Consider the following 16,605-nt stretch of genomic DNA (forward strand, 5'->3'; position numbering starts at 1 on the left):
ACCATTATAGCAGAAACACATTATTAGCTAAACAGAGGTGATTCGCTTCCAGGTGTGAATTTGTCCTTCTCCTCCCTACTGTAACTGCTTAAATTCTGTGCACAACAACCCCTACACTGTCCCTCCCCAATGTACTGCACACACACCATCTCAGCTCTCGATCTTCCACTAACATACCTAAAATAATTTTGGTATATTTACAAAATATTGTAAACAACTAATTAGGGAGGTGGTCTTGGTTTTGGATTATAGTAAGATTTCTAGACTCATCATGAAAGTTACACACAAGTAATTAATTATTTTCCCCTCTGTAGGCACTGACCGAAAAGAAGAAGGAAAGACAGAAGGAACAGAAAGAAGTATATAAGGTTTGCTCAGCGTTGTCAGGAGTAGAAGCAAACATCAATGAGTAGTATAACAATAGTTTGTCTTTAGATGCCAGGAAAGTGGCCAAAATAACAAAATAAGCTACTACAAAATTAATTTTGCTAAATGTGCTACCTGTTCTACACCCACAGGTGCCAGGTGCTAAGAAAATGCCTACTGCTCGCTTTCCTCTGGCTTCTTTCTGCCACAGCAGGGAGAAAATTAGAGTAGGAACATCTCTACGCAAATTCTGTCTTTTTTGTTTGTTTGTTTCATATTCAAACAATTATTTAATTTAGTTACAGGACAAACCTCCTTTTGCTCCAGGAAGGACATGTATGTGAATTATTATTAGTTATCTCCGCACTCACCGGTTCAAACGGCAAGACCATGTCATCTCTAACCCCGTACTTTGCCCTTAAAGCCTAAACAAAAAAATTTCACAAATTAGCAGTGACAATCAACATTTAATTATTGTCATTATTGATAAGCAAATTTACAACTTTTTTTGCCCATATAATTTCAATTTTATTATTTTTTGTTTATTTTAACCATTTTATTACAATTTTTCTTAATCTATCATTTTTTTCACCATTCGCAAAGAGACTAATTATTTTTAACTGAATCAAACACTTCAAGGATGGATCTATAATGTTTACAAACTCGGCATTTTAAGCTACAATGATGACTGACTCAAACAGTAAAACTGGACTACCACAAGCAAAAACTCATACTATACGTACAAATTGCTTAACATAAGGCCCAAATTCTAAGCAGCAAGGAAAATGTGAGTGTCAGAAAACTCTTTCAAAAGTTCTAAGAAGTAAAAAAAAAGTTCTATAAAAGAACAGAAAATCCCTTCGGGCAAGATATGACAAAACAACGATGTATAAATTACCAAGGGCATATGAGGGAGGGGGGAATGGGGAGGGAGGAGGGGAAAAAAAAGAGGACCTGATGCAAGGGGCTTAAGTGGAGAGCAAATGCCTTGAGAATGATTGGGGCAGGGAATGTATGGATGTGCTTTATACAATTGATGTATGTATATGTATGGATTGTGGTAAGAGTTGTATGAGTCCCTAATAAAATGTAAAAGAAGAAAAGAGTAAAAAATGATTAGGGCAAAGACTGTACAGATGTGCTTTATACAATTGATGTATGTATATATATGAACTGTGAAAAGAATTGTATGAGCCCCAATAAATTGTTAAAATTAAAAAAAAACAAAAAACAGAAAATCAAGAAGTGTTAGAGATAGCAGTTTAAAAATAAATGCCTATTTTCATTACCCAAGTTCCACTGTGTATTTCAATGGTACCTAACAAAGTGACAAAGATGAAATAAGAATAAGAAACTCAAATACACACTTGCTTTTTCTTCAGGTCTCTCAGAGCAGCAAGATCATCAGGAGAGTCAGAAGGAACACTTGTGACCACACCAGTGCCTAATAAAAGAAAATGTGCAACTAACTAATACAATCAAAATTAGCTATGTGTCCAAAGAGAAATTTCTAGAAAGAAATAAACACTTTACCTTTATCCTCCTTGATAGTGAGCATTGGGAGAACATAGATCACCTTATAGGATGTTAAAGGTGCAGAAAGAGATGCACCAAGAATTTCCTGCATAAGAAAAAAGACAAAATTATAAATTAAAGAAACATTTTAACCATTAGAATTTAAAGCAATGTTGATATTTTAAGCACAGATAAGCTAATAATAAACAGTGTATGCATTAAGATCAAGCTCACTTTTCCATACCTATTGGGATAAAGGTAATTTGAAATAATAATATCCCAACTATGGCAGGATTAGGATGAGATTGTCACCCTCATGTACTCTTTGTGACACTGGAATCCTTGAGGAAAACAACTTGGGAATCCATAATAAAAACCATAAAAATATTCACACAACTCAGTCCCAGCTATACAATCTCAGACATTTTTTTCAAAGGAAAAGTCTGTGCATTGTTGTTATGCCATACTAACACAACCTGGAAATAACTAACGAAACAAAAGAGAAAAAGATTTCATACAAGAGGCTTTACTGCGGAGATCAAATACTGTATAGCTACTCCAGCAATTAAAAAGACTGGACAGTAAGATCCAACAATACTGGGTTCCACATTTCCATTGGACAGGAAACAGCTACAATTACATGCTTTAGTTGCAGGCTAAAAAGTAACCATCCATTTTCCTCACTCCCAATTATGCTTAGATTAACATGGATTAAACTGCATTAAGAACAAGAAAACAATGAGCATTAAACTGTTCCCAAGGACTTCTCAGATACAACTCCAATAGTGAGGCCTATTGGCACATATCATTTTCACTTAGCCAAAAAGTGGAAACAATGCAAACATCTATTAAAAGAGAATGGTTAAATACGCTGTGGTACAACCACACAATATTGAAAAATAAGAATGTGGAAGCTTTTTATGTACTAATAATTTCCAAGACACTGATTCACACAAATACACCCACTCACTCACTACCATCAAGTTGACTGCAATTCACAACAACCCTGTGGTTGTTCCTGTGAATCCTAAAGCTGTGAATCTTCATGGGAGCAGAAAACCTTATCTTTCCCTCAGAGTAGCCAGTGGCCATGAACCACCTACACTGAGGTTAGCAACCCAACGTGTAAGCCATGACAACAACCCAACGTGTAAGCCATTACAGCTCCTTAATTTCCAAAACATAGGTTAGGGGAAAAACAAAATCATGGACACCCATGTTCATCACAGCAAAAGGCTGGAAATAGCTTAAGTGCCCATGACCAGATGAATCGATAAACAAGCTGTGACACGATGCTATGCAATCTTAAAGAACGATGAAACCTGTAAAACATCTCATAACATGGACCAATCTGGAGGACATTCAGCTAAGTAAATAAGTTTCTCACAATAGAACAAAAAATATGTGAAACCACTATTACGAAAAGACAAGAATAGACTTACACATAGAAAGAAACGTGAATTACCAGGGATTAAAAAGGCAAGAGAAAAGCCAGTGCTAACTAGCAAATACACAGTGTTAAGGTGGGGGGAAATATGGGAGAGGTCAGCACAATGTAACCAAGACAAAGGACAGCACTGGTAGGTATGCAAGAATAAATCATGATTACAGGAAACACTAGAACATATTCAATCTTCTTGCAACAGCAGTAATCACAAACAATCCTTTGTGAGTAGGTACACAGAGAAATATATACCCTAAACAGGTGAGGGAAATCATATGGAAGTACGCCTACATACATGGGTATGGTTGTGCCTATGTCTACAAAATTATAAATGATACACATACTATTATATTCCTATAATAGCACGTAGAGGGTGCAGTTATGGAACTAACTTAAGACACCAGGACTAAATTACTAGAAGTGAAGGCTAAGGACCTTATCACCTTAGTCACTAGGGATATCAAGGTCTACTGGCAAAAAACAGTCCATAAAGACAATGTTCTACAACGAAGCCTGTTGCTTAGCATCTGGAGTCTTAAAAGCTTGAGTGGCCATCTACAAACCCAAGCACTGGTCTCTTCCTACCTGAAGCAACGGAAAACGAAGGAAACTGAAGGCTCATGGAGGGCATTAGGACTAAGGACTAAGGACCCACACGAACATCCTCTAACCTACGACCTAAGGCGTCAGTTAGAATGAGTTAAAAGTGTAAATCAAATTTCAAATTAAAAAATAAATGAATTGCTAAGACCAGATTAACTGGTCAAAAACGACTGAGACTATCATTCTCAGATAACCATCTAACTGAAACTGAAGACACTCCCAGAAGCCACCTAGCGGGCCAATGAAGAGATGAGCCTAATAAAATAAATGTAACACCCAGGAAGAATCCCCTCCTTAGAAGCATCAACTATACGAGCCCAAAGGGGAGATGTCTGCCCAAAACCTAAGATGAGAGAGCAAGAAGGGCCAAAGAAACCAGAGAATGGAAACAAAGAACCCAGGGAGGAAAGGAGGAGAGTTTTGACACCTTGTGGGGATTGCAAACAATACCATGCAACCATTTCTGCATGAGCTATTGACTGTAAAACTAATTGGCTATTTAAAATTCCACCAAGTGCACTCAAAAAAATGTTGAAGCAAGCAAGCAAAATTCAGCAATCTGCTTATGCAACTTACCTCTCCCATGAATTCCTTAACCACGGGTACCACTCCATTGTCTCTGGTGAAGCCCTGATATGCCATGTTCCTGGCAGCTCTTTGGGTACAGACAAATATATCACCAGTTGCCGTCTCAAACCCAATGTACTTCATATCAGGTCGAACCCAACAATTTGTCTGTCCAAACATGGTCTCAGGCCTGAGAGTAGCAGCTACCAAGAAAATATTTTTCCCTTTCAGGCCACTAGAAAGAAATACAAATAGATATTTATGTTTGGTTTTTTCTTAATTGTAGATTCTACAACTATCTAATATTTCATAAAAGATTAAATAATATGTCCTGAGCAAACTTACCTTAATTTGGATGGATATGGCTCCAGCACTTTCAATTTGATTAAAGTATATTCCTGAGGTCCAACACCCTGAAGAAATATACAACAAAAATTTGAAGGGAAAGGAAGAAGATTTACATTAGCCTAATCTAAGTATGAGATCTGTTCTATTTCAAATCTCTAAAATGGATTCTTGCTTTACTAGAATAATGTTTTCTTCCAATAAAGAGTCTTACAGCAGTCCACTGACCATGTTCAGAAGAAAGTCTAGTCAGTACAGGGTGATTTGATAATTAGTCAAAAGATTATGTGCCGCCCTGCCCCTCGTCCCAGATGAATTTATTTCAGAGGAAGGCACTGAATCTGTAGCTCCGGGAGAGGGACATGTCTGATCAGAGCATACGGGAGCAGATGAAGGGGGAGGAGGAGAGACTGGAGCACATTCTGGCCCACCAGGCCTTGAGAACGATGTTCCTGCTCAGAGCAGCCATTCCACAGAGAGGACCACATGTCTGGCCCCACTATGAGATGCAACGTCCCTCACTGACCCACAGCCCTACAGGGGACAACACGGGAGACACAGTGTGGGAATTGCGCCCGATTTGATCCAGCCACACCGAGGCAAAGTACTAAGGGGGTGCAATAGAACAGGAAGGGAGCGGAGTGGCAAGGTCCCCAGGGAATGCCGAAGGTGGACTTTGGGGCCAGGGCGTGGTGCCCCAACAGACTGGACTGGAAAATGCTCCTAAAGGCCAACAGACAGGCCTTGAACTAACTACAAGTTTTTCTTTCTTGTGTTTTGTTGGGGTTTTGTCTTTGGTTTGTTGTTGTTGTTGTTGTTGTTTTGTTTTATATTGTTGCTCGGTTTTTCTCTGTCTTGTTTTTGTGCATGTTATTATCTCCGCAGGTCTGTCTAAATAATATAGGCTGGATGAACACTCTGGAGGAGAAAACAACAGGACTGACAATTTGAGGTACATGGAAGAAGGGGAAGTGGGGGGAGAGGTAGTGGTGCTAACAAACCCAGCGACAAGGGAATAACAAGCGATCCAAATCGGTCATGAGGAGGGTGTATGAGGCCAGGTAGGGTGTGATCAAGGGTAATATATCCGAGAGGAATTACTAAAACCCAAATAAAGGCTGAGCATGATAGTGGGACAAGAGGAAAGTGAAGGGAAATAGAGGAAAGAGCTAGGAGGCAACGGGCCTTTATAGAGGTCTAAATAAAGGCATGTAGATATGTAAATATATTTATATACGATAGTGGGGAAATAGATCTATGTGCATATATGTATAGGTTTAGTATTAAGGTAGCAGATGGACATTGGGCCTCCACTCAAGTACTCCCTCAATTCAAGAATACTTTCTTCTATTAAACTGGCATTCTATGATGCTCACCTTCCCGACAAAATCGCTGAAGACAAAGCGGGTGAATAAGCAAATGTGGTGAAGAAAGCTGATGGTGCCCAGCTATCAAAAGATACAGCATCTGGGGTCTTAAAGGTTTGAAGGTAAACAAGCAGCCATCTAGCTCAGAAGCAACAAAGTCCACATGGAAGAAGCATACCAGCCTCCGTGATCACGAGGTGCTGAAGGGATCAGTTATCAGGCATCAAAAAACAAAAAAATCATTATCATTGTGTGCTCTCCTCCATGATAGTCACTGAAGACAAATGGGTACATAAAGCAAATGTGCGAAGAAAGCTGATGGTGCCTGGGTAGCAAAAGATATAGCGTCTTGGGGTCTTAAATGCCTGAAGGTAAACAAGCGGCTATCTAGCTCAGAAGCAACAAATCTCACATGGAAGAAGCACACCAGCCTGTGCAATCATGAGGTGTCGAAGGGATCAGGTACCAGGCATCATCAGAACAAAAAATCTTATCATTGTGAAGAAGGAGGGCAGTGCGGAGTGGAGACCCAAAGCCCATTTGTAGGCCACTGGACACCCCTTTACAGAAACATACAATTTTCCTCTAGTTCCTAAATGCTCCCTCTTCCAACTCCACTATCATGATCCCCATTCTACCCTACAATCAGGCTAGACCAGAAGATGTACACTGGTACAGATAGGAACTAAAAACAGGGAATCCAGGGAGGATGATCCTTTCAGGATCAGTGGTGTGAGTGGCAATAAGGGAAGGGTGGAGGAAGGGTGGTTGGAAAGGGGAAACCAATTACAAGGATCTACATACAACCTCCTCCCTGTGGGATGGACATAAAAACGTGGGTGAAGGGAGACGTCGGACAGTGCAAGATATGACAAAATAATAATTTAGAAATTATCAAGGGATCATGAGGGAGGGAGGAGTGGTGAGGGAAAGGAAAAAATGAGGAGCTGATGCCAGGGGCTTAGGCTGAGAATGATGAGGGCAATGAATGTGCTTTACACAACTGATGTATGTATGAATTGTGATAAGAGTTATATGAACCCCTAATAAAATGATTTTTTTAATCCATAAATAGCGGGGGGAAAAAGATTATGTGCCACAAGCCCTCAGCACAATTTATCTGTAACAAGATACAATCAATACCAATCTGGTCCCACAGAGCAGTCATCACAGACATACACTGGACCAGAAGTAAGATGGTATACATTCTAAAACTAGCATAGCCCCTTCCTTAGCGACTGACCTGAGGGAATCACAGTCACTAAGCCTTCTTTGCTTCCTCTGTAAATTAACTATGCGTGTCTTACACACAACTGTTCTAAGGAACACTTAAGAAAATGATGGGGAAATGCTCTGAAAAACTATAGAAATACTATTAAAACTTGGTATACTGAGTATGGGTTGTTAAGTGGTTCGAGCTGTTGAATGAAGAGTAGATGATCTTAAATATAAATCGTCTCATTTAACACATGATAAAAATTTCATTTTAAAAATGGGGATAAGATCTCTGTGTGGACCCAACTGCTGAGAGCATGGCCGTCCAGAGATTTTTGGCATAAAATTTTCATATCATACAATTCAATAGTTCAGTTGCTTAAAGAATAGTTTGTACATAGAATCTGCCCCAATCCCAGCTACATGGACACCCCCTCTCCCTCTCCAGAAGAGGACAGCATTGAAGCTACAGCTCAGGGAGAGGGTACAGTCTGATCAGAGCACACAGGAGCAAACAAAGAGGGAAGGAGAGAGTAGAACACATCCTGGCCCACCAATCCCCGAGGATATTGTGCTCCGAACAGCCAATGCACAGAGAGGACCATAGGGTCGCCCCACCACGAGACACAACATTCCTCACTGACCCATATATCATAGCGCTTCAACCCTGGAGGTACAGTGCGGAAATTCTCCACGACCTGACTCCACTACACACGGATGAAATGCTAAGGGCATGCAACAGAGCAGCAAGGGGAGCAAAGCAATGAAGTCCCCAAGGAATACTAAAAATAAACCTTGGGGCCAGGTCATGGCACCCCAGCAGACTCACTATAAAACACTCCTAAGGTCAACAAGCAGACTTGGAATGACTTATAGGCTTTTTTTTTTTCCTTTGGTTTTGCAGTTGCTGGTTTTGGTTTTCTTTTTTTTTTCTTTGGTTTTGCAGTTGCTGGTTTTGGTTTTCTTTTGTTGTTTTGTTTTGCTCTGCCTTGTTTTTGTGCTTATTATTGTCTCTGCAGGTCTATCTAGTTTAGATAGGTGGGAAAAACAATCGAGAGGAGAAATCAATGGGACCAAGGGTTTCGGGGGACATGGGAGAGGGGTGACAGGGGTGACAGGGAAAGGAAATAGGTGTTAACAAACCCAGGGACAAGGGAACAAGTGACCTGAAATCAATGGCGCGGATGGCATAGGATGCCTGGTTGGGCTTGATGAAGGACAATGTAACTGAGAGGAATTACTGAAACCTGAATGAAAGTTGAACAGGATAGTGGGACAAGAGGAAAGTAAAACGCAATAGAGCAAGGAACTAGGAGGCAAAGGGCATTTATAGAAGTCTAAATACAGGCATATACATATGTAAATAATATAATAAAAGGGAAATAGATCTATGTACACCTATTTATATGTTAAGTATCAAAGTAGCAGACAGACATTGGGCCTCTACTCAAGCACTCCTTCAATGCAAGAACACTTTGTTCTAATAACCTGGCATTCTATGATGCTCACCTTCCCGACATGATTGAAGACAAAATGGGTGCATATTAAATGTGGTGAAAAAAAATGATGGTGCCCCACTATCAAAAGATATAGTGTCTGCGGTCTTAAAGGCTTGAAGATTAAAAAGTGGCCATCTAACTGAGAAGCAACAAAGTCCACATGGAAGAAGCACACAGCCTGTGTGATCATGAGGTGTTGATAAGATCAGGTATCAGGCATCAAAGACCCAGAACAAAAAATATTAACAACGTGAAAGAAGGGGAGTGAAGAGTGGAGACCCAAAGCCCATCTGTAGGCAACTGGACATCCCCTTACAGAAGAGTCACAAGAAAGAGACAAGCCAGTCAGGATGCTGTATAGCACCAATGAAACATCTAATTTCCTCTAGTTCTTTAATGCTGCCTTTCCGCCCCCACCCCACCACATTCTCCTTCCCCCACCCGCGACTATCATGATCCCAATTCAACCTTACAAATCAGGCTAGACCAGAGCATGTACATAGGTACAGATAGGAACTGGAAAAACAGGGAATCCAGGACAGAGAAAATCCTCAAGACCAATAGTGAGAGTAGTGATACCAGAAGGGGAAGAGGAAAGTGGAAGGAGAAAGGGGGAACTGATCACAATGATTTAGGTATAGCCTCCTCCCTGAGGGACGGACAACAGAAACATGGATGAAGGGAGACATCGGTCAGTGTAGGACATGAAAAAATAAGAACAACTTATAAATGATCAAGGGGGAGGGAGAGATGAAAGGGGAAGGGGGGTAAATGAGCTCTTATCAAGGGCTCAAGTAGAAGAAAATGTTTTGAAAATGATAACAACAAATGTACAAATGTGCTTGACACAATGGATGTAAGTATGGATTGTGGTAAGAGTTGTATGAGCCCCCAATAAAATGATTTTTAAAAAATTGAGCAGGGAAACAAAAATAAATAAATTAAATAAGAGTTATACAATAAAAAAATGGGGATATTATTACCATTAGCTATATTAAAACTTTACTGCAGTACAGCACTGACGAAACACACAACTTTCCTCTAGTTCTTTAACATTTCCTTCCCCGCCACTACCATGACCTCAATTCTACCTTACAAATCGCATTACAGCAGAACATGCACACTGCTACAGATTGGAGCCCGCAACACAGGGAACCCAGGATAGACAAACCTCTCTGGGCCAATAATGAGAATAGAGGTGGGGATATTTTTAAGTGTCTGATTTAATGATTACAGTCTGTGGTCAGATTGAGGATTATTATAAAAATTACTCGATGTCACAAATAATTACCTCTCCAGTTTGTCTGTCATGATCCATACAAGGTTGTCCATCTTTTGGAGAATAAATGGTATACCTAAAAATTAATTAACAGATATTGTTATAATCCTCACATTTTATCCCCACATGTGTAAGGGCTACTCTTAAGAACCTACAAACAGTTTTTTCTAAAACTTCTAACAGAGCAAATGTCTTTATTATTTATAATCTTATGGATGATTGTATTGTCAACCTAGTTTTTCATGAAAGCTTACTGCCTACATCAAGTATAATATCACTGGGAAAATGTGCATTTATCCTGGCTTTGTGGTGAGCAACAAGAGATTGTAAATTAAAAATTCATTTATGAAATGTAAATAGTGTCTACTCAAGTCATATGATCAAGGAAAATTCAAAATTTATAAAGCAAAAGTTCCAGCAAAAACACAAGCAATATGATTCTTTCTGTGTTTGACTAGAAATACTGACCAGGATTCTTTGGAAGATCATAAAAGTTAACATTCCCATCCTCCCTAATTTCACCTATCACAAACACTAAGCAGAATCGAGAAATAAAGACACTGCAAGAAGCAAAGAATACAAAAAGACCAAAAAAACAGTCTTAAGAGAAAGAATAATAGGGAAAGTAGGCAGAGCAGCACTGAATTAAAATGCAAGAATCTATGACTTTTGCTTTGTCATAACGAACGGACAACAAACATACCTCTTCCCAAATTTAATTTTGTTTCTTTCTCTTAATGTTAAAAACTGCCACCTGACAAATGAATCATAGTAGGGGTTAACATCAGTGGTGATGAAAGAACGCCGCCAGTCTACCTACAGAAGAAAAACGTAAAAGTCAATTTTTCAGAAATACCTAAAATTTTCATGGATAGGAATTCTGATGAACCAATTCTTATATTTAACCTTCGGCTCTTTATATTACAACTAGAAACAGATCAACTATTAAAACCAAAACAAAACTTTCACAGTTTGACTTTTTAATATATATTCTTGCAATCATTCCATGAATTTGTATTTCATTAAATTTTGTTCATATACTAAGAAGCATGCAGGAACTAATAAAAACAAACACAATTATCTTTAAAAATTATACTAAATAATAAAATTAAACTCTGGCTTCTTTTTAATCTTAATAAAATTCCTTTCTGTTAGTCTCCAATTTATTGATAGGTACTCCAATACCACTACTACTTTAAGTACAGTGAGACCTCGGTTACTGAAGGGTTCCAACCTAGAACTTTCAATTACTCAAATAGCAACGTTCAAAAACTTCTGCTTAGTGTTCTTAACTTTGTTCAATAGTTAAACCAAAAATCTGAGCTGAGTTCAACAACTGAGGTATCAGGTACTTCAATGCTTACATCCAACAGGCCCATAAGGTTCTAAGGCAACAGTAACAATACCTAGTCAATAATGGTCTGCATCTGAAAATAAGTATTGGTCCAAATCTCAGATAATCACACACATAGATGCTTTCTCATTTTCTTACATTAGGCTGTGTGTGTGTGTGTGTGTGTGTGAGATAGAGAGAGAGAGAGAGAGAGAGAGAGAGAGAGAGAGACAGACAGACAGACAGAGACAGACAGACACACCATACCTTCAAACCCATTCTCTTCAGATCCTGAATAGCCAGTGGTGGAAAATAATCAAGCCAATGTTCTGCCTCAGCGAACTTTACTATCTCTTCATCAGACAGACCAAGGGTTTTCATAATGCCCCACTGGTACTTGGAAGATCCAGCTTTAGCAGTAGCTTTACTCTGAAAACAACAAGAAAAACAAACTCCATCAAGTATTTTTTCCAAAACTTAAATCTCAAGAAAGCACCTATCACCTTCTTAGTCAGATTTATATCTTTTTCCTTTTTATCATGATTTCTAATTTTACTATTTATTCTCAATTCTCTCTTTAAGAATAGAACGTAGCTCACCACTAACAGTTTTGCAATAACTTAACTCACTGCCATGGAGTCAATTCTGACATTCTTAATCTCCTATTAGATATTTGAGAAAGTAAGTTTCTTTCATCTTTTAAAATTTTTTTTTTTCAAAAGCTACTAAACAAGAAAATGGCCAGCATAAGTTATCTGCCTGTATGGATTGTCCTAACCAAGAACTGCTGTTTGGAGAATAAAAAATACCAAGCAATCAAGCAAACAGTTTACAGCACTAGTTCTTACCATCAGAATCACCTTATGAAGCCTTCTAGTTGCTAATTGTTAACTGTTAATTAAATATATCATAAGTACAACATTTTAAAAGGAATAAAAGGATATACATTAACAATAACCATGTTGAAGGGTTGGGAAAGGAGTTGGACTAAATAACTTTGGAAAACAGTATGTTTACTAGACACTAAAATCAAAACATTACACTTTCATCGACAAAACTGCTTCTCCCAGTGGCAGAGGCTAGCAATTGTGCTATTACTTCAATAGAACAGGCTTGAGCAAAAACTAAGTAACACTACTGTAGATAACGAGGGCCAGGTTATCTATAGTAGTTACTCAGCTGACAGGGAAAGACAGCACAAACAAGTAGAGAGAATGCTAGAATGAGTTACAGGTGCCAAAATGAAGTTAGGCATATGACCTTTTAAAATACATCAATAAATATACCTATCAAAATAAATATAGGCATGTGTTAGTAGACATACTCGTATCTCCTTTTCACTGAGACAGTCTAGAAACAATGATACCAAAGGAGCATTGAGCTAAATATTCTCCTAGGAACAAGGGCTCCTTGGAGAAGTGGTTGATTCTAATGCTGAGGCAGGGAAAACACAAAGTAAGCCTGCAGCATCCTGTGGTATCACAGATTAAGAAAATGCTTGAGAAAGAGAGAGAGAGAGATGCATGGGAAGGGAGTGTCATATGGCCATAAACGCCAACTTAAAGAGTTCCTGGTGGCCAAAGATGGAATAATTTGATTGATATAATCAATTAGTTCATTTAAAAATTCAACAGCATTGGACTAAAATCGTAAGAATAAAATTAATATCTATTTAGTCCACATGGAACTATAGTTTAATTCCAGATAATAAAAGCAGAGAGATGAAGAAAATGGATTTCAAAATTTCAGTGATGACTGCTGCAGAAATTTCACTGATTAAATCTAAAATTAGTGAGCAAATATTTTTTTAAAAATAGGATATAAATTAACAACAAAGGATAAGATGGAATCTTTACAATGGAAACCTAGTAGGCACTGCTATAACTAAATAATGGAAGTTAACATCATCAGTAATAAGACCTAGCAATATCAAGTACTCCTTGATATGACACACTGAGAAAGACACATAACACCTCTCTGGTACTCTCAAAAAAATCAGTAACTTCAATCTAATCATAAAAAAACATCAGACAAGACCAAACTGAAGGATATTCTACAAATTATCTTCAAAAGCATCAAGGTCATGGAAGACAATGAAAGTTAGAGGGACTGAACTGTCTGTCACACGTCAGAGTAGTCTCAGGAGGCATGACAACTAAATGCAGTTTGGGATCCTAGATGAGACCTTGAAACAGTGTAAGGACATTAGTGTAGAAGTCCTTTTAATAAAAGCTGTTGGTTAGCAAATAGTATTGTACTAGCATTCATTTCCCAGTTTTAATGATTACTCCATGGCTTTTGTAAGATGCTGGGAGAAAGATTCACCAGTCTGCTTTGGAAAGCTCACCGCCTCGGAGACCCACAGGAGCAGTTCTACCCTGGCCTGCAGAATGGAGTCCACAACAACAGAGTTGGCTTTTGTTTCTTGTCGTTGTTTTAGTTTTTATGTAAGGCACAACTTGAGGGGAACCAGGAGAAGACTATAAGGGATTTCTGACTTTTAATTATTCTGTGAATCTAACTTATTTTATAATAAAGAAAAAAGACAACGAATACATGAGAAAGATCATTCAATGCCTGACACTCTTCAAATCTTACCAAGTGTGATTTATGTGCCAGACACCATGTTAGTGCTGGAAGTGCCCATGTGAACCAGGCAAAAATAAACATAAAGCTACAACAGAAACATCAACAATCACCAAACCTTTTTCCCTTTAGCTTTATCCTTAAGTATTATGTCTTCTGTTTTAACACTAGTTTCTTCATCTTCTTCTTCTTCATCTGGAAATTCAGGCGGGCAACCATATAACTCTATTTCCCTTTTCAATTTATCAGCACATGCCTATAAGACAGTATTAGAAATACTGAGGTTTGAAATTTACAGTAGAAATTCAGTTTTGTTTATAAGCACATCTTTATTAAAACTTACATGATGAAAGTCATTTGCTTTTATTCAGTATTTTATAAATTGGTGACTAAGATGAACATTTTTACCTTAGTAAAATGTTATTTTTATTTATTCAGCAAGGATTTATTCAACACCTGAATCTGTGATGTAATATACTGCAGATTAGACCTTGAAATACAAAGGTATATCAAGCATAAATTGCCATCATTTTTAATAAGAACATTAATAATAGTTACTATGAAGGAGCTTCAAAAAGTTACTGATATTCAAAGGGAGTATCATTGCTGACATCAGATAGATATCTTAGTTCAACACAAAAATACCAGAAAGATGTTTACTTGTAATTCATTAACTAGGCAAAGGCATTAGCCTGTGTGGCTATAAGAGACTATGGGAAAAACAGGAATTTAGGAACACTTCATTGTGATCACGAGGATTATGTGCACAGACCAAGGCACACTGGTACAATTAGAACAAGGGAGTAATACTACATGGTTTTAAATCAGGAAAGGAGTGCATCAGGGTAGTATCTGTCATCTTACTTAGTCAATCTGTATGCTACGCAAATAATTCATAAATCTGGACCATATGAAGAGTGAAGCATCAGGATACAAGGAAAGGTTATTAGCAAACTGTATGCTGCAGCATTTGGGATAGATTAAAACTTTAATGTAAAGAAAACCAAAACCTTCACAAAATGGACCCATAAACAACATCAAGATAAACAAAGAAAGACTGACATAGTCAAGAATTTCCTTGGACTTGGATCCATAATAAAAATTTAGGGAAAATCTGCTGCACAAGACCAATCATTTGTAGTGTTAAAGAGCAAAGATGTCACTTTGAGAACTAAGGTATAAAAATATTTCCAATTGCTTTATATATGCATGTGAAAGATGGACAATGAATGAATAAGAAAGACTGAAGAACTGAAACATTTGAATTATCATGCTGATGGAGATACTGAGAGTGCCATGGGCTTCCAGAAGAACAAATAAGTTTAACTTGGAAGAGGTATAACCAGAACGTTCCTTAGAAACTAGAATGCTGAGACTGCATATTTTGAACATGTTATCAGGAGAGGCCAGTCTCTGGAAAACAACAACATGCCTGGTAAAGCAGATCGGTGAAAAAGAAGACCGTCAATCAGAAGGATTGCCAAACAGATACAACACTGGCCTCTAATTTAAAAACGGAGGATGGCCCAGGTCCAGGAAGTGTTCTTTTGCTGCTGTACGTACACTTCCTATGCGCTGGAACTGACTTGCTTAAACACTGTAAAATAAGTTTATAATATCGGTTTCCATTTTACTATTTTCTTACCTTTACTGAGGGTTTGAACGTTTTCAAAATAAAAGGTTGGGGGGGGGAGTGGACGTTTAAATTCCCTATATTTATTACATTTAAAGAATCTGTATAATTCTTTTTTTTAAAAAAAACAGATGCATTGAAGTACTAAATATATGGTGATTCTGGGTTTTTCCCATTGGACCTTAACCAAGCCAGGGGTTCCCCCCAAGGTCCAATGACTACTACTTCCACAGATGCCGGGAGGCCACTCTGTCTCCTCTGCCAGCTGAGTGTCCCAGTCCTCAGTCCAAGGCTGCAGGCAGCTTTTGAGGCAGGATTCAATCATTCTGCCAGGCCTCTATGTTATGCCCTGCTGGTGTAGCCCTTGGGTTATACCAGAGTGCTTAGCCCATGGCGTGTTGAATCTGTACAATTCTAGCTTTTATTCTAGATCCATTTTTTTAAAGAATTATCTCTATATAAATTTTTGACAAATACATTTGTAACAATGATCAAATTATGATACAACTGCTTAATAGATACCAAAAACATCCTATTGTTGTTATTAAGTAACACAGAGTTAAGCCCCAACTTTCATAAAAGTCCTATTAGCAATAGAATGAAATACTACTCTGTCCTGTACCACTTCACAATTGTAAAGTTTGAGGTCATCATTGTAGCCACTTGTCACACAATCTCATTAAGGGTCTTCCTCTTTTTTGCTGACTCTCTAATAAGCATGGTCTCAGTAGCATGGTCTCAGAGAAGTTCAAGAGGCAATTGTGCTACCCGACTTTAAGATTCACCTTTATCACAATCATTTTCACCATTTCAGATAGGATTAACCAGATGCAATTTCTAAAAATCAAAACTT

The 16,605-nt window shown here is 38.1% G+C and overlaps 1 protein-coding gene across 2 annotated transcripts in view; it reads right to left on the minus strand.

Annotated features, from left to right (window-relative positions):
- The window catches only part of LARS1 (leucyl-tRNA synthetase 1), an 81,542-nt gene that overhangs the window by 38,072 nt on the left and 26,865 nt on the right, over positions 1-16,605 (minus strand). For both annotated transcript variants that reach the window (XM_075541767.1, XM_075541766.1), the window contains exons 5-13: positions 14,238-14,375; positions 11,801-11,962; positions 10,904-11,016; positions 10,213-10,276; positions 4,841-4,908; positions 4,505-4,730; positions 1,900-1,987; positions 1,734-1,810; positions 738-791 (exon numbers count right to left, since the gene is read on the minus strand). In XM_075541767.1, the coding sequence (XP_075397882.1) occupies positions 738-791; positions 1,734-1,810; positions 1,900-1,987; positions 4,505-4,730; positions 4,841-4,908; positions 10,213-10,276; positions 10,904-11,016; positions 11,801-11,962; positions 14,238-14,375 (990 nt within the window). The remainder of the gene's footprint in view (positions 1-737; positions 792-1,733; positions 1,811-1,899; positions 1,988-4,504; positions 4,731-4,840; positions 4,909-10,212; positions 10,277-10,903; positions 11,017-11,800; positions 11,963-14,237; positions 14,376-16,605) is intronic.

The sequence above is a fragment of the Tenrec ecaudatus genome, chromosome 2, assembly GCF_050624435.1.
Source record: "Tenrec ecaudatus isolate mTenEca1 chromosome 2, mTenEca1.hap1, whole genome shotgun sequence".
Lineage (NCBI taxonomy): Eukaryota > Metazoa > Chordata > Mammalia > Afrosoricida > Tenrecidae > Tenrec > Tenrec ecaudatus.